The sequence below is a fragment of the Bos grunniens genome, chromosome 29 (assembly GCF_055505025.1).
Source record: "Bos grunniens cultivar Pamir isolate PY7600 chromosome 29, Bosgru_T2T1.0, whole genome shotgun sequence".
Lineage (NCBI taxonomy): Eukaryota > Metazoa > Chordata > Mammalia > Artiodactyla > Bovidae > Bos > Bos grunniens.
This window is the reverse complement of record NC_141193.1, coordinates 11,693,244-11,712,186: the sequence shown is the minus strand read 5'-3', so window position 1 is coordinate 11,712,186 and position 18,943 is coordinate 11,693,244. Positions and strand designations below refer to the sequence as shown.

Genomic DNA, 18,943 nt, shown 5'->3' with positions numbered 1-18,943 from the left:
GCTTCCACTCCAAAAGTGCCTAACCATGGCAGCTCCAACCAAATGTTTTGCAGTTCTTCCCCTGGAGGAAGCTCAGAAAGGCTGAAGACTTTATGTATCCTGGGTACCCCATTACACGAATGTCAACCTCCCCAGCAGCACTGGAGGCCAAGAAAGGGGTGTGCTGGGCCCTGGAGGATGGGGATGGATCAGGCATCCACAGGGGCCGTCATTGCTAAGTGGGACAGGAAAGGACCCAGCAGGCATGTGTGGCAGAGAGCTGGTGACTGGATTGGGGTGGGAAATGGACATAAGGGAACCAGCCCAGTATAAAGGACCTCACCCAGAACACCCTGGAGCATAAATCCACTGACAAAGTTCATCTGAGATGGGACAAATAGAGTCTAGTTTCATTACCCCTTATAATCCCTCAGAATGAGGAGGCTGTGGAGTTGGTGGTGCCATCATAAACTCTTTCATGGACTAAACCATCCACCAGTCACTATCTTTGGGGCTCCCTCTCTCCAGCTCCAGTCATGTGGTTTTTTTAAGAAACTGACAATCATGTTTGCTACAGGAACAGGGTCATGTGACCTTGTAAAGCCAGTCACAGGACCCCATGGCTCTGCCAGGATAGTTGGTCCAGGGCTGGACTTGTGATCTGAGATGGGCCATTCAGAGCACTCCCTTGAACCTTGATAGCTCTAAGCTTCTTCCTTCCTGGTTAGATGTCTTCAGGATATAAAACCCTAGGGCAGGTAGCTTTGGATTCCCTCACTAGGTGTAGAAGCCTTAAGAAAGAAAGCTGTCAGACTAAGACAATCAAAGAAGAGAGAGGGGAAAGAGTGAGGATGAGAGAGAACTGATGACTTCTGATTTCGTGGGTCCAGCCACTGAGATCTTTGAATCTGCTCTAGTTCCTGTGTCCTGGATCCCCAGAATTCTTCCAATGAGTTCTCCCTTTCCTGAAAGCCATTTGGAGTTGGGCTTCTCTCACTTGTGATTCAGAACTGTTCCTAGATTCTCCCCGATCATTATGTACCTCCCAGATACAAACAGAGGCATCCATTTGTTTTAGAACGGTTAAGAGTGAAACCTTTTATTTTTCAGTGAGAATATGACTTTCAGAGCACCAAACACAGTTTACCAGCATCCTGGGCAGGAGTGCCCTAAGTGTGAGCAAGTGTGTGTTAGGACTGGCCTGAATGATTCCTGAACAAGTCCAAGCATTTACACAGCAGGAGCCAGGCCAATCCTGTTATTTCCTCGGTCATAAACTGAGAAATACAGCCTCAGGAAGACGTCACCCAGGATCCATTTGTCTGTGTCGTCCCCATGAAAGGTGCTAAGGCATAAGCTATTAGAAATCTGAGGGAGACAGAAATATACACCAGTTAGCCTGAGCCCTTGTCTGCAACCCTCCTCAATATCCAGACCTGCCACACTTCTTGTTTTTATTTCCTTCTTTTGATAAGTATCAAGTGGTTTCCTTAGAAGCTGGGGAATGTGAGAGTTCATGCAAAAAGTTAAAGGGCCAAGACATATGGTTGCCATGAGGAAGGGTGTGGGGGAGGCGAGGATTGGGAGTTTGGGATTATCAAGTGAAACTAATATATACAGGATGAATAAATAGCATAATCCTACTACATAGCACAGGGAACTATATTCAATATCCAGCAATATACTGTAAGGGAAAAGAGTAAGAAAAAGAATATATATACTTGTTTTTGTGTAACTGAGTCACTGTGCTGTATAGGACAACTTAATGCAACACTGAAGATCAGCTACACTAAAACAAATCTTTTTAAAAAATGAACAAGAGTGGTCATAGTTTCCCTCAGTCTCTGTTTCTTTCAGTCCACTGTTCACTGCTTTCTCTACAGAGAATGCCTTTTCTTTTTCCCACTTTTCCATGACCTATTTTTTGTTTAAAAAAAAAACTGTTAATTTTGTATTGAAGTATAGCTGATTAACAATATTGTGAGTTTTAGGTAGACAGTTAAGGAACTCAGTCATATATATACACACATCCATTCTCCCCCAAACTCTCTTCCCATCCAGACTGCCACATAGCATTGAGCAGAGTTCCCTGTGCTACACAGTAGGTCCTTGTTAGTTATCCATTCTAAATAGATTAATAGCAGTGCCCACAATGCATTCTTTAAGACTGCTCTCAAGCTCTCTAGGCAGCCTTCCTGGACCCACAGTTACCATCCCTGAAGACTTCAGACTGGGTCAATGACTTACCCTGGTTCTGCCATAGTCTGTGGCCCTCATCACTCCTAATCTGTTCCCAGCACACCTTTGCACAGCTACCGGGGTACCATTTGCATGGAATCCAGTATAGATTTGCCTCAACCCAAGCATCTCCTCTTTCCTCCATGAGGCTGCATTTTAGAATTACTGAAATTCCCTCTCTTCCTCAAAGCCTTCTTTGAGCCCATCAGCCTGCTCTGAACTCCCACAGGGAGCTGATAGGAAGCCTCCACCCTATACCTGGGCTTTGCAGTCACTGTGCACCCTTTATTCACCTTAGCATCCAACATCCCCACAGAGGGGACTAGTATCCCAACTCAGAGAGAGAGCACTGAGGCTTAGCAAGGGGAAGTTGCAGCCAAGTATTAAGGTAATTGTGTTATTTATCACCCCAATCTGGACATTTCTGAGATGGAATGGGAGACTGCTAATCACTATGGTGGGACAGCACACTGCCAACCCCGCTTGTCACATGGTCTATTTGAGGGGTTGCTAGAGCTGACTTTCCGTGTTCGTGCACCTGAGGGCTCTGGTTGAACTGAAGCTCTGTGAGGACTGAGGCCCTTAGTGTTCCCCTCTCCTTGTGACTCCCACCATGCCAGCACAGAGTAGTGTCTCAACATTTATTTCTGGATGATGGATGTCCCAGACTGCCCTTTACTCTCAAGTGGTTGGTTTTGTGGGAGGCACTGGCCCAGCCACAGGGGCTCAGCAGCATCTGCAATGGTGTGACCTGGCCTGCAGAGGGACCCCTCCTCCCAGCAGCAACCCAAGAATTCTTGCCTATGTGCTTGCTAAGTCACTTTAGTCGTGTCTGACCCTGTGCAGCCCTATAGACTGCAGCCTGCCAGTCTCCTCTATCCATGGGATTCTCCAGGCACGTCTACTGGAGTCGATTGCCATGCCCTTCTCTAGGGGATTTCCTAATCCAGGGATCAAACCCGTGTCTCTTACATCTCCTGCATTGGCAGGCAGGTTCTTTACCACTAGCTCCATCTGGGAGTCCCAGAATTGAGAAGCAGCTCTCTGGATTGGCCCCTCACCTTTTGGATGTAGGCTTCAGCAGGCACTGAGTAATCGATGCCATTGATGGTGAAGATGACAGGAGGCAGGATACTGATGACAGGACACAAAACCATGTACTGTTGGGGAAAGAGGGAGAGAGGTTGGCCCAGGAGATCCTTGTGTAGGGGAACTGGGAGAGACCTGTGTCATGACCCTTCACCTCGGAACCGTAGGGCATAGCGTGGATGAACTTTTGGATGTTGGTGACTGGTCTTGCTGGGCCATGGATCAGTGATGTCCCGGTATCCACAAGAGCCTCGCAGCCGTGTTCACAGCCAATCACTCTCCCATTCATGGAGATGCTGAGAAACAGTGGGACAAAGTGGGCATCAAGATTACTCAGAAGTCTCCCTCACAGCTGCCCTCTCCACGACTGACTCCCAAACAGTCCTTCAGCTCTTGCCCTGACTCTGTTTTTCTTTGCTCTCATCATGTCACCTTCTTTGATATCCTTAAATGCAGTACTTGAGAAGCAGTCCTAAAGTGAGGAATAGGACAGGGAGATCACTTTCTCCCTCACAAATTCACCAAAAGAACATTTGAATGCTGAGCAAATTCCACAAAACAACTTCTGAATGCCAGCAGAGCACATCAGGCACCCAGAAAAGCAGCCCATTGTCTTTGCAAGGAGGTAGGAAACAATATAAAAGACAAAAAGAGACAAAAGAGGTAGGGACGGAGCTCCATCCCAGGAAGGGAGTCTTAAAAACGAGAGAAGTTTCCAAACACCAGGAAACACTCTCACTGCCGAGTCTGTGGCGAGCCTTGGAACCACAGAGGGCAACATAACCGGGAGGAAAAATAAATAATTCAAACCCACAGATTATGTGCCCAATGGTAACTCCCCCAGCGGAGAAGCAGCGCAGGTGTCTGCATCCGCGACTAGCAACCGGGGTCTGGGCGGGGAGGCACAGGCTGCATTGCTTAGAGTAAGGACTGGGCCTCAATGCCCCAAGGGCAATCTGAAGGAACTAACTTGGGGTAGCAAACCAGACTGTGGGATAGCTACCATGCGAAAAGCCCTAACCTAAGACACCACCAGGCTCACTCACAGAACAAAGGACTGACTAGAGCTACGCGAAAAGCCCTAAGCTAAGACACAGTTGGTGATGGACAAGAAGGCCTGGCGTGCTGTGGTTCATGGGGTCGCAAAGAGTCGGACATGACTGAGCAACTGATCTGATCTGATCTGAAGACACCATCAGGCCCACTCATAGAACAAAGGACTGAGCAGAACTTTCCAGCTGCAGACCATCCCCCTCCGGTGACAGGCAGCCAGAGTCGGAAGGGGGCAATCGCGGCCCCAGAGAGGCATTATCTACCAAACTGCAAGCAGGCTTTGTTGTTAACTAAGACTTCTTGGGATTCTGGATGGTCAACATCCACCTGAGAAGGTGCACCAGTTTACACCCAGAAAACCGAGAGGCAGGGACGGGGGAGGCGATAAGTCACAGCGACTTGCCAAACACCTGGTCACCTGAGCTGCTCGGACCTGGGAAGGGCACAAAATGCAGGCCCAACCCAGTCTGTGCCACTGAGGACTACCCAAGTACCTAAACCTGAGCGTCTTAGACCTGGAAAGTGCATACAACCCAGGGCCGGCCTCAGACAGTTCCCAGCAGAGCAACCTAGAGCCTAAGCAGTATAGACAGGGAAAGCACACACGCCATGAGCGGGAGCAAACCCAGTGTGGCCGAGTTACTGCAAGCACACGCCAGTGTTATCTGTTGGCAGCGTCCCTCCCTCCCCACAGCACGACTGAACAAGTGAGCCTAAAAACGTGTCCACCACCTCCCCCTTGTGTCAGGGCGGAAATTAGACACTGGAGAGACCAGCAAACAGAAGAAGCTAAAACAGAGGGAACCACCTTGAAAGTGACAGGTGCAATAGATTAAAACCCTGTAGTTAGTACCAACTACATAGGAAGGGACCTATAGATCTACAGACATATAAGCAGAACAAGGAACTATCTGAAAATGAACTGGCCCCATACTGCCCACAACAACACCAGAGAAAGTCCTAGATATGTTTTTACTATATTTACTATCATTCTTTATTTTTTTAATTTTTTTTAAATTTTAAGTCCTCTATTACTCCTTTAATTTTCATTTTTATAACCTACTATTACTTTGCAAAAATAAAAAGAGAGAGACCCTATTTTTTTAAAGCAAACTTCACTATATATATTTTATAAATTTTGTGACTTTATTTTTTTTCTTTAATATTGTATTTTTTAAAATCCAACCTCTACTCTATATTTTTAATCTTTGCTTTTTGGTATTTGTTATCAATTTTGTACCTTTAAGAACCCAATCTTCAGTACCCATTTTTACTTGGGAGCAAGATTACTGGCTTGACTGCTCTCTCCCTCTTTGGACTCTCCTTTTTCTCCACCAGGTCACCTCTATCTCCTCCCTCCTCCTTGTCTTCTCTACCCAACTCTGTGAATCTCTTTGTGTGTTCTGGGCTGTGGAAAACACTTAGGGAAATGATTACTGGCTGGATCTGTCTCTCTCCTTTTGATTCCCCCCTTTTTCCTCCTGGCCACTTCTATCTCCTTCCTCCCCCTTCTCTTCTCTGTGTAATTCCATGAACATCTCTGAGGAGTCCAGACTGTGGAGCACACATAAGGAAGTGATTACTGGCTACCTTGCTCTCACTTCTTTTGATTCCACCTCATCTCATTTGGGTCACCTCTAACTCCCTCCTCCCTCTTCTCTTCTCCATGTAACTCTGTGAACCTCTCTGGGTGTCCTTCACTGAGGAGAAACTTTTCATCATTAACCTAGATGTTTTTTCAATGGTGCTGTATAGATGGAGAAGTCTTGAGGCTACTGTAAGAATAAGACTGAAAACCAGAAGCAGGAGGCTTAAGTCCAAATCCTCAGAACACCAGAGAACTGCCTCTAGGGAACATTAATCGACAGGAGCTAATCAAATGCCTCCATACCTACACTGAAACCAAGCACCACCCAAGGGCCAACAAGTTCCAGAGAAAGACATAACATGCAAATTCTCCAGCAACAGAGGAACACAGCCCTGAGCTTCAATATGCAGGCTACCCAAAGTCACTCCAAACCCACTGACATCTCATAACTCATTACTGGACACTTCATTGCACTTCAGAGAGAAGAAATCCAGCTCCACCCACCAGAACACCGACACAAGCTTCCCTAACCACGAAACATTGACAAGCCACCTGTACAACCCCACCCACAGCAAGGAAACTCCACAATAAAGAGAACTCCACAAATGCAAAATACAGAAAGGCCACCCCAAACACAGCAATATAAACAAGATGCAGAGGCAGAGGAATATCCAGCAGGTAAAGGAATAGGATAAATGCCCGCCAAACCAAACAAAAGAGGAAGAGATAGGGAATCTACCTGATAAAGAATTCCAAATAATGATAGTGAAAATGATCCAAAATCTTGAAAACAAAATGGAGTTACAGATAAATAGCCTGGAGACAAGGATTGAGAAGATGCAAGAAAGGTTTAACAAGGACATAGAAGAAATAAAAAAGAGTCAATATATAATGAATAATGCAATAAATGAGATCAAAAACACTGGAGGGAACCAAGAGTAGAATGACAGAGGCAGAAGATAAGATAAGTGAGGTAGAAGATAGAATGGTAGAAATAAATGAAACAAAGGGGGGGGAACAAATTAAAAGAAATGAGGACAATCTCAGAGATGTCTGGGAAAATGTTAAACACACCAACATTTGAATCACAGGAATCCCAAAGAAGATGAAAAGAAAGACCATGAGAAAATACTTGAGAAGATAATAGTTGAAAACTTCCCTAAAATGGGGAAGGAAATAATTACCCAAGTCCAAGAAACCCAGAGAGTCCCAAACAGGATAAACCCAAGGTGAAACACCCCAAGACAGATATTAATCAAATTAACAAAGATCAAACACAAAGAACAAATATTAAAAGCAGCAAGGGAAAAACAAAAAATAACACACAAGGGGATTCCCATAAGGATAACAGCTGATCTTTCAATAGAAACTCTTCAGGCCAGAAGGGAATGGCAGGGGATACTTAAAGTGATGAAAGAAAATAATCTACAGCCCAGATTACTGTACCCAGCAAGGATCTCACTCAAATATTAAGGAGAAATCAAAAGCTTTACAGACAAGCAAAAGCTGAGAGAATTCAGCACCACCAAACCAGCTCTCCAACAAATGCTAAAGGATCTTCTCTAGACAGGAAACACAAAAAGCGTGTATAAACTCGAACCCAAAACAATAAAGTAAACGGCAATGGGATCATACTTATCAATAATTACCTTAAACATAACTGGGTTGAATGCCCCAATCAAAAGACAAAGACTGGCTGAATAGATACAAAAACAAGACCCCTATATATGTTGTCTACAAGAGACCCACCTCAAAACAAGGAACACATACAGACTGAAAGTGAAGGGCTGGAAAAAGATATTCCATGAAAATAGAGACCAAAAGAAAGCAGGAGTAGCAATACTCATATCAGATAAAATAGATGTTAAAACAAAGGCTGTGAAAAGAGACAAAGAAGGACACTACATAATGATCAAAGGATCAATCGAAGAAGATATAACAATTATAAATATATATGCACCCAACATAAGAGCACCGCAATATGTAAGACAAATGCTAATAAGTATGAAAGGGGAAATTAACAATAACACAATAATAGTGGGAGACTTTAATACCCCACTCACACCTATGGATAGATCAACTAAACAGAAAATTCACAAGGAAACACAAACTTTAAATGATACAATAGATCAGTTAGACCTAATTGATATCTATAGGACATTTCACCCCAAAACAATTTTATCTTTTTCTCAAGTGCACACAGGACCATCTCCAGAATAGATCACATCCTGGGCCATAAATCTAGCCTTGGTAAATTCAAAAAAAGTGAAATCATCCCAAGCATCTATTCTGAGCACAATGCAGTAAGATTAGATCTCAATTATAGGAGAAAAACTATTAAAAATTCCAACATATGGAGGCTGAACAACACGCTGCTGAATAATGAACAAATCACAGAAGAAATCAAAAAAGAAATCAAAATATGCATAGAAATGAATGAAAATGAAAACACAACAACCCAAAACCTATGGGACACTTTAAAAGCAGTACTAAGATGAAGGTTCATAGCAATACAGGCATACCTCAAGAAACAAGAAAACGGTCAAATAAATAACCTAACTCTACACTTAAAGCAACTAAAAAAGGAAGAAGTGAAGAACCCCATGGTTAGTAGAAGGAAAGAAATCTTCAAAATTAGGGCACAAATAAATGCAAAAGAAACAAAAGAGACCATAGCAAAAATCAACACAGCCAAAAGCTGCCTCTTTGAAAGGATAAATAAAATTGACAAACCATTAGCCAAACTCATCAAGAAACAAAGGGAGAAAAATCAAATCAATAAAATTAGAAATGAAAATGGAGAGATCACAACAGACAACACAGAAATGCAAAGGATTGTAAGAGACTATCAGCAATTATATGCCAATAAAATGGAGAACTTGGAAGAAATGGACAAATCCTTAGAAAAGTACAACTTTCCAAAACTGAACCAGGAAGAAATAGAAAATCTTAACAGACCCATCACAAGCACGGAAATTCAAACTGTAATCAGAAATCTTCCAGTAAACAAAAGCCCAGGTCCAGACGGCTTCACAGCTGAATTCTACCAAAGATTTAGAGAAGAGCTAACACCTATAATACCCAAACTCTCCCAGAAAATTGCAGAGGAAGGTAAACTTCCAAACTCATTCTATGAGGCCACAATCACCCTAATACCAAAACCTGACAAAGACCCCACAAAAAAAGAAAACTACAGGCCAATATCACTGATGAACATAGATGCAAAAATCCCTAACAAAATTCTAGTAATCAGAATCCAACAACACATTAAAAAGGTCATACATCATGACCAAGTGGGCTTTATCCCAGGGGTGCAAGTATTCTTCAATATCCACAAATCAATCAATGTAATACACCACATTAGCAAATTGAAAAATAAAAGCCATATGATTATCTCAATAGATGCAGAGAAAGCCTTTGACAAAATTCAACATCCATTTATGATAAGAAAAAAAGAACCCTCCAGAAAGCAGGAATAGAAGGAACATACTTCAACATAATAAAAGCTATATATGACAAACCCACAGCAAACATTATCCTCAATGGTGAAAAATTGAAAGCATTTCCCCTAAAGTCAGGAACAAGACAAGGGTGCCCACTCTCACCACTACTATTCAACATAGTTTTGGAAGTTTTGGCCACAGCAATCAGAGCAAAAAAAGAAATAAAAGGAATCCAAATTGGAAAAGAAGAAGTAAAACTCACTGTTTGCAGATGATGACATGATCCTCTACATAGAAAACCCTAAAGACTCCAGAAGAAAATTACTAGAGCTAATTAATGAATATAGTAAAGTTGCAGGATATAAAATCAACACACAAAAATCCCTTGCATTCCTATACACTAACAATGAGAAAATAGAAAGAGAAATTAAGGAAACAATTCCATTCACCATTGCAATGAAAAGAATAAAATACTTAGGAATATATCTACCTAAAGAAACTAAATACCTACATATAGAAAACTATAAGACACTGGTGAAAGAAATCAAAGAGGACACTAATAGATGGAGAAATATACCATGTTCATGGATCAGAAGAATCAATATAGTGAAAATGAATATACTACCCAAAGCAATCTATAGATTCAATGCAATCCCTATCAAGCTACCAATGGTATTTTCCACAGAGCTAGAACAAATATTTTCACAATTTGTATGGAAATACAAAAAACCTCGAATAGCCAAAACAATCATAAGAAAGAAGAATAGAACTGGAGGAATCAACCTGCCTGACTTCAGGCTCTACTACAAAGTCACAGTCATCAAGACAGTATGGTACTGGCACAAAGACAGAAATATAAATCAATGGAACAAAATAGAAAGCCCAGAGATAAATCCACGCACATATGGACACCTTATCTTTGACAAAGGAGGCAAGAATATACAATGGAGAAAAGACAATCTCTTTAACAAGTAGTGCTGGAAAAACTGGTCAACCATGAGTAAAAGAATGAAACTAGAACACTTTCTAACACCATACACAAAAATAAACTCAAAATGGATTAAAGACCTAAACGTACAACCAGAAACTATAAAACTCCTAAAGGAGAACATAGGCAAAACACTCTCCGACATAAATCACAACAGGATCCTCTATGACCCACCTCCCAGAATATTGGAAATAAAAGCAAAAAGAAAACATATGGGACCTAATTAAAATTGAAAGCTTATGCACAAAAAGGAAACTATAAGCAAGGTGAAAAAACAGCCTTCAGAATGGGAGAAAATAATAACAAATGAAGCAACTGACGAACAACTAATCTCAAAAATATACAAGCAACTCCTTCAGCTCAACTCCAGAAAAATAAATGACCCAATCAAAAAATGGGCCAAAGAACTAAACAGACATTTCTCCAAAGAAGACATACAGATGGCTAACAAACACATAAAAAGATGCTCAACATCACTCATTATCAGAGAAATGCAAATCAAAACTACAATGAGGTACCATCTCACGCCAGTCAGAATGGCTGCTATCCTAAAGTCTACAAGCAATAAATGCTGAAGACGGTGCACAGAAAAGGGAATCCTCTTACACTGTTGGTGGGAGTGCATACTAGTACAGCCACTATGGAGAACAGTGTGGAGATTTTTTTAAAAACTGGAAATTGAACTGCCATATAACCCAGCAATCCCACTGCTGGGCATACGCATCGAGGAAACCAGAATTGAAAAAGACACATGTACCCCAGTGTTCATCGCAGCACAGTTTATCATAGCCAGGACATGGAAGCAACCCAGATGTCCATCAGCAGACTAATGGATAAGAAAGCTTTGGCACATATACACAATGAGTATTACTCAGCCATTAAAAAGAATACATTTGAATCAGTTCTGATGAAGTGGATGAAACTGGAGCCTATTATACAGAGTGAAGTAAGCCAGTAAGAAAAATACCAATACAGTATACTAATGCATATATACGGAATTTAGAAAGACGGTAATGATAACCCTGTATGCGAGACCGCAAAAGAGACACAGCCTTTTGGACTCTGGGAGAGAGTGAGGGTGCGATGATTTGGGAAAATGGCATTGAAACATGTATAATATCATATGTGAAACGAATCGCTAGTCCAGGTTTGATGCATGATACAGGATGCTCAGGGCTAGTGTACTGGGATGACCCAGAGGGATGGTATGGGGAGGGAGGTGGGAAGGGGGCTCAGGATGGGGAACACGTGTACACCCATGGCAGATTCATGTTGATGTATGGCAAAACCAATACAATAATGTAAAGTTAAATAAATAAATTAATTAAATTAAATGTAAAAAAAAAATAAAATAAAATGCAGTACTTGAATAGGTTCTTTCCTACCTCAGGACCATGACACAAGCTGGTCTTCCTTCCTAGAAGACCCCACTCCCCTTTGACTAGCTAATTTCTCCTCATCTTTCAAATTCCAGCTTAACTGTCATGGTTTCAGTGAAGTCTTTCCCCCAGTGTATATCAAACTCCTGTCTTGGTCATTTTCTGTAGACCCTTCCTCATGTCTAGCATTTACCAAAGTGACAATTCACTATGTGTGTGAGTCATTTCATGTACATCTTCTTAGGTGTGAGGGCAAGTTTTATTCTCATTGCCTCGCTAAAGTGCCTGACACACAGTGGATGCACAGTGAGTGAATGAATGAATGTGAAAATAATAAATCAGGAACATCCAAAGAGCTATATCCAGTGTCTCAACGATAACGGGTCAAACGCACAGTGAAGATGGAGGTTCCCTGGGGCAGCAGATTCTCATAGTGGGAGACAAGCTGCCCTGGGAGAGGGTGTCTACCATTACTGCTCATTCACCAAGCTCAGACACTGAGGCCCTGGCCAGATGATACCTGATAGCCCACGGAATCTCCAAAGGACAGGGCAACTTTTGTCTGAGGGTATCACAGAGATTCCCATCAATTACTATGCTAGTTATCAGGCCACTCCTGGATCCCACCTTCCTGATTCTATCAATCACAGAGCCTCCTCCACTGTGTGCTCAGGATGGGGGTCAGGGGTGGGTAGCTATGGTTATGTGGAGTGTCTCTTTTTATGAGTTGCTTTCAGGTCTCAAGACTGCAGCCAACCTCTCTACATAGCTGGGTAGCTTCTCCCTAAGGAGACCAGATTGTCCCGTTTGTTCAGGACTTTCTCTGTTTTTAAACTGACATTTATATGTACTGAGAACTTCCTCAGTCCTGGGTTCAGTTCAGTTCAGTCACTCAGTCATGTCCAGTTCTTTGTGACCCCATGAACTGCGGCACGTCAGGCCTCCCTGTCCATCACCAAGTCCCAGAGCCTACCCAAACTCATGTCCATTGAGTCAGTGATACCATCCAACCATCTCATACTCTATCATCCCATTCTCCTCCCTCAATCTTTCCCTGCATCAGGGTCTTTTCAAATGAGTCAGCTCTTCGCATCAGGTGGCCAAAGTATTGCAATTTCAGCTTCAACATTAGTCATTTCATTTTCCATTCATTTTCCAATGAAAACCTAGGACTGATCTCCTGGGTGGACTGGAGAGGATGGACTGGTTGGATCTCCTTGCAGTCCAAGGGACTCTCAAGAGTCTTCTCCAACACTACAGTTCAAAAGCATCAATTCTTCGGCCTTCAGCTTTCTTTATAGTCGAACTCACATCCATACATGACTACTGGGAGAACTATACCCTTGACTAGACGGACCTTTGTTGGCAAAGTAATGTCTTTGCTTTTTAGTATGCTGTCTAGGTTGGTCGTAACTCTCCTTAACCTAGACAATTGGTCATCTTATCACAACTCTGTTCAGGCTGAGGAAATTCTCCCTGATCCTCTGTTCACCACACTGTAAGGTCCTCTAACCATGCTCCCCACATCACAGAGCAGTGGGTGCAGCCCTCCCCCAGCTGCACAGACCTCTCTGGACCCTGTGAAGGACCCTAGTCTGAGCCCTGGTCAGAAGGCCTGGGATGATTATGAACCCATGGGTGATTTGTGTATCTATGTGTTTGTGTGTTTGTGTATGTATTTATGTGGCTCTGTGTGTCTGTCTCTCTGTGTGCTTGTGTGTATCTGTCTGCCTAAGTATGTTTATATGTGTGCCTATATGTGTGTTTATATGTGTCTGTGTGTGCTTATATGTGTGGCTTTATGGGTGGAGCATATCTCTGTGTGTGACCATGTATCTGTGCATGTGTTTGTGTGCTTGCATGTGTCTATGTATAGATGTGGGAGCATCACTTGGGGTGGCATTCAGAGGAAGAGGCTTACCGGTCCACAGTTATTAGCCAGCTTTTGGTTTGGGACACTGGTATCCAGTTGAGCTTTCCCTTGTGGTAGGAGTGGTCCACCCCACCTAACATCAACACACTGCCATTCTCCTTGCGGCTGTCGAGAGAATAAAAGAGGGGGATTCCTTGGAGGACTGTTATGCTGGGCAGTCTGAGGGCTGTGCTTGTCCACCCAACAAGGCCCTAATAGGGTCCCCATTTTACAGATGCAGAAATTGAGGGATTGAGATCCAGACCAAGATTAGTCACTGGCTAGAGTGGCACAGAGCAGGTTAGAAGCTGAGTCACTTGGCCAGGTTCCACCCACCTAGGCTTCTGAAGAGGCCCTGTACCTCCTGCAACCTGAATACCCTCAAAGGACAGTGTGCTGAAGGGCTTGGGCTTCCCCCTTGTCCAGCCTGTAATTTTTTCAGAAAAATCAAGGCCTGAGAGTGCTAAGGGTGTGGCTTCAGGTCACCCAGGGTTGGTTTCATCTGCCTGTGACCTGTGCTGTCCATGGGGCCCCACATTCAGCAGGGCCCCCCACCTCTGTTATCTCTGTCTGGAAATTCCTAAGACTTGTTGGATAAGGTGTCCCACACTTCCATTTTGCACTGTCTCCTGAAAATTATGTAGTTGGTCCCAGTGAAATGTTAGTGAGGAAGGAAAGATTTCCACCATCGCTCACTTTCATTCCATTTCAAATTCGTCAGCAAACTGTGTTACTTTTTCCTCCAACTTTTATCCTGACACCTTCCATTGCTGTCCCACTCCCCTCACCCCCGAGACCAAGCCACCGCCCTTGAGCCCATGAGCTAGGCTGTGTTCCAATAAAACTTCATTTACAAAAGCCAGTGGTGAAGCCAGGTGAAGCCCTGGGGCCATAGTTATCCTGGGCTACACAGTCTTTCAGGATACTTCTGTAACAAGTGTTCTATAATATTCATCCAACTGAAAGCATCTCACAGCTAATTTGGAGAGAGGGCTTGTCCAGCTCAGACTTACGTGCTCAAGTAGAAGGCAAAGATAGGCTCAGAAATGGCACCTTGTTGCTTCAGCTTGTCAAAGATGGGGATGGTTCCTGGGACAGCGAGGCTGGGGTAGGACAAGCCCAGGACACCATCAAAGGGTGCGTTATCAAACCCGAATTGCTGCAGGCTTAGGCCAAACGGCTGGTCAGTGCTGACAAGTTTCCCGATCTGTGGGAGAGAAGAGTGTTCGCACATAAAGGATTGGAAGTGGGACTGGTCTCGGGGGTGCAGATGACATTAGAACCTCAGAGAAGAACTGAGTCCTGGCTGTGCCCTGGGTGGACTTCAAATGGTTAAAACAAGCTGGGACAGAAATTCGGGTTCCATTGGTGTGCGGACGTGAATTTTAATCAACACCAGCCATTTCTGCAAACACCATCTGAGTCAAATTGGCCTCATGCCTTCTGCACAGGTAGGGAAACCAAGAGTCAGGACTGGACCCAATGGTGCCCTCTTGAGGACAAAATGAGTAGAGAGCAGGGTAGTCCTCTCTTTGGCATCACTATGATCTGATGACAGAAATGGACTGAATTTATTGCAATGTATTATGGATTCTGCGTTTGCCAAGGAAGGCAGGAGCCCATTTTACAATGTCACTGGTAGGGTTCTTATGAATATGCCACCTGGGAAATATACATTTAGGGGCGTGTGTGTGAGAGAGAGAGAGAAATAGAGAGACAGGGAAAATCCTCAGGCACTTTGGGGAGGGAGGCCATAGATTTTACTAGACTTTCAGTGGCCCCCTAGAGTGAGAACCCATTTATCAAGTCCCTCCCGTATGTGTGGGCCCCTGCTTTTGCTGCCTGGATATCTGAAGCCCTAGGCTGCCCCCAGGGTTGCCCAATCAGTTTTATTCTCTCTCAAATAACCCCACACCTGCTTGAGTCCTGACAAGCCAGCCCAGCTACCACTTCCCAGATGTGTGACTTTGGCAAGGCCCTTGCTCTCTATACCTCAGTTCCCTCATGTGTATCATGGAACTAATCATAGTAACTTCTGTGTGGGGTTGTTGCAGGATTAAACAAGTTATTACCATGAAAGTACCCAGCACAGTTTGAGAATATAAAAGTGGGTGCTTTTTTCCCTGTCCCTGTTCCCAGCCAAATGAACCTTGAGCTTCTCACGGGCAAAGGAGCTGCAAGTCCACATCCCAAGCCACTCTCTGGGTTAGCCACTCTGGGAGTTTGAGTGTCAGCAGGGGCCCTGTCTCCCCAGGGACAGGATTCTGCAGGTAAGGCGGCTAGTCACAAGGGGAGTTAGGGAAGGACGGGCCCTGCCAGCTGGTCCTGCATCTGTTGTGTAAGCAGTGGTCACTCCATAGCCAGTTCTGACCTAACATAGGCCATCTATGGGGACCACGAGGGGGTTGGTTAGTGCAAATCTGATTCAGCTTCTGTTTCCATGTTACCCGAACAGTGTCATAGGCAAGAACTCCGTTCATCATCCCAGATCCGTAGAGGATGTGGAAGGGCCTGCGCGTAAGCCGGAAGGTGGAAGATTTGTGATGGTCGAAGGTAATATGTGTATCTGCAGACATGAGAGATGAGTGTCAGTCAGGTCATAGGGTGGAGGGGATGAGTCAAGATGGGGAAGGCGGTACTCACGACAGGCAGGACTGATGCACTTGATGGAGGGCACCCACAAGTCAGATGAGCCCGTGTCAAAGACAACCCGGAACTCCTTAGGGGGTGTTCCAATGGTGATGTTACCCACATAGGCCATCTAGAGGGGCCAGGAAGAAGTGGATTAGTGCAGATAGGGCTCCCCTCGATTCCCAGACTGCTGCCTTCCTCTGGGTGTCACATGGCTCTTGAAATCACTTTCCAACCACCATTCAGCTCACAACCTTTGCTCAGAGTGCCTGCATTTGATATTTTTTCCTGTGCTATGTGGTATGCAGGATTTTAACTCTATGACCAGGCATTGAAGCAGTACCTTCTGTATTCGAAGCCCAGAGTCATAATCACTGAACCCCCAAGGAAGTCCGGTGACCTCATCTGAGAAGCTCTCTAGTCTCCTCTTCAAACCCATCCTGAGCACCTCCTTTTCCAGGAAATCCTCCTTAATCAACCCCAGCCACTCCTTCTAAACTCAGACCATGTTTGATCAACACCACACAATTGGCCCTTTCACTAAACATGTATTTACTCTTTGCACATCTCTCAGGGTAGCTTGGCCATTCTTGAATAAGAGATGAGACCTTTTTCAAGTCAATAATAATTATAGTGTTAGATTCTTATGGCATCATGTGCTATAGGGTTTCAGTAAATTTTTGCTGTTTTGATTCTTGGATCTCTGGAAGCTGAATTCCTCTACCTGGGGATTCACACTTGATTTCCAGTTGGCTTTATTTTTTATTAGAGATGGCTTACCACTTCACCTGTAACTGAGTGGCTCACTTAGTTCAGAAAGAACAGTCTCCCTCAAACTAATGCCACATCTTTGGCACAGAAATAGATGTTTACCTGCCACCTGGTCATTGCTGGGCCGTTACCACAGACCAAGAGTTAAGGATGAGAATGTCTTCTCCTCTGGTAATGGGGCCCCTGTTCCCCACTATTTCTGCCTCCTGCAGGAGCCCCAGATCCAATATCCCACCTGGAACCTCTAGATGAGCCCCACTGCTAGGCCAGAGCACAAGGGGGCGCTGTGGAGCACCAGCCTCCCAACCCACTCACATCCAGAGCGTTCCTCAGGGGGTGAGTAGATAATTTGGGGTCACTAGCAGAATCATCGGACATTCTATTGGCTTGTTCCTCCAGGAAACTGTTCAGCAAGTTTTTTTCCCTCAGGATTTCTCGCATTGTCTTCGTTTTAGTTAGAGGCATTCTTTCACCAAGCATGAGGAAAAGGAAACAAAGAAGGAACAGTAGTCAACTGTCAGTGTTATAGTATAACAGTCATACCTGGCATTGTAATAGCACTGTATATTTTCCAAGCATTTTTTTTTTTTGACTGCCATCTATTATCAGAATGCTGTGCAAACACAGGGCAGAGACATAGGTTTGAATACAGATTCTGTTGTGTTATCTAGGGTCAGCCAATTGAACATTTGGAGTCTCAGTTTCCCTATCGGTAAAAAGGTGGAAGGGATAACCCCCACCCACCCCCCATATAGAATGCTTTGGCTGTTAAATAACATTTTGGATATAATGTACCTGATATATAGGGAGTCTCAACAAAGACAGCCATTACCATTGCTGTTGCCACCCCACTATATCTTTCTCATAGAAGGTTAGGGAGGGAGGAAGAAGGGGGATTCTGATTCTCTCTTTACAGGGAAGAAATTTGAAATGCAAGGTGTTTGTGAAGTGACTGTGATCACATGGCTTGTTCGAGGTAAAAACAGTCTAGATGTAGCCTAATCGTTCTCCAGAGTTGAAGCAAAAGAGAGGGGTGAGAGAAGAATCCAGGAGAAGGAGAACAAATTAGAGAAATTAAGAGGCTAGAGAAACAAGAAAGAGTCAAAATTGAAAAGAGAAAAGAAAAGGAAAAAAAAAAACAGAGAGATCTACATGAACAGAGACATCAAAGAGATGGAGAAATAAATAGATGAAGAGATAAATGAGAGAGATATAGAGATGCAGACGTGAACACATACACACAGAAGTAGAGAGAGAACAGAGAGGACACCTAGAATAAAATGTAGAAAATGCTACTCAGCAGGACCACACGTACATTTGCATAGGATGAGCAATGAACAATTGCAAGGTGTTCCATTTTCATATAGGTCATGACCGCACGCCCAGAGTTGTACAACCCTGCAGGTCTACCTCAAGACCCTTGGAACCCACATTTCCCATGGCAAAGTACTTGCCAATAAGTGAGAGTTGAACTTTAAGACCATCTTGGAATGATTATATTCCCTTCTAACCTTGACAGGTAGAAGAATATGAGGAAAATAAGAAAAAAAAAGAAAGGAAGTTGATGCCACTTACAGTCCCTGTACTTACATGACTATGCACTCTGAGAGGGCCACCAGCCCAAGGAGCACAAGCCACTTCATGCTTCTTTCCTGGCTCCAAGTGCTCGCAGAAGATCCGGTTCTGGTCTGCAGTGGTGATCAGGCCCTTCCAGTTATATATGTTCAGAACTACCTTAATTGTTCCCTTTAGGCCATTATTAGATTTGATAAAAATAGAAACCTCTCGATAAAATCTTTACCTCAATCAGTGCCCTTGGGGAGTGGACTTTGAAGATTCTCAGAATACAAAGAGTCTACTATAATCTCTTCC

General features: G+C 43.8%; 1 protein-coding gene across 1 annotated transcript; it reads right to left on the bottom strand.

Annotated features, from left to right (window-relative positions):
* Positions 1-1,081: 1,081 nt before the first annotated feature.
* LOC147342094 (pregnancy-associated glycoprotein 2-like) lies at positions 1,082-18,714 on the bottom strand. Its single transcript, XM_086384063.1, has 9 exons — positions 18,662-18,714; positions 17,387-17,537; positions 16,313-16,430; positions 16,117-16,235; positions 14,683-14,876; positions 13,679-13,795; positions 3,461-3,602; positions 3,279-3,377; positions 1,082-1,347 (listed from the first exon to the last, which is right to left on the bottom strand). The coding sequence occupies exons 1-9, from the start codon at positions 18,712-18,714 to the stop codon at positions 1,210-1,212; spliced, it is 1,131 nt and encodes a 376-aa protein (XP_086240189.1). The 3' UTR covers positions 1,082-1,209.
* Between the last annotated feature and the right edge of the window lie 229 nt (positions 18,715-18,943).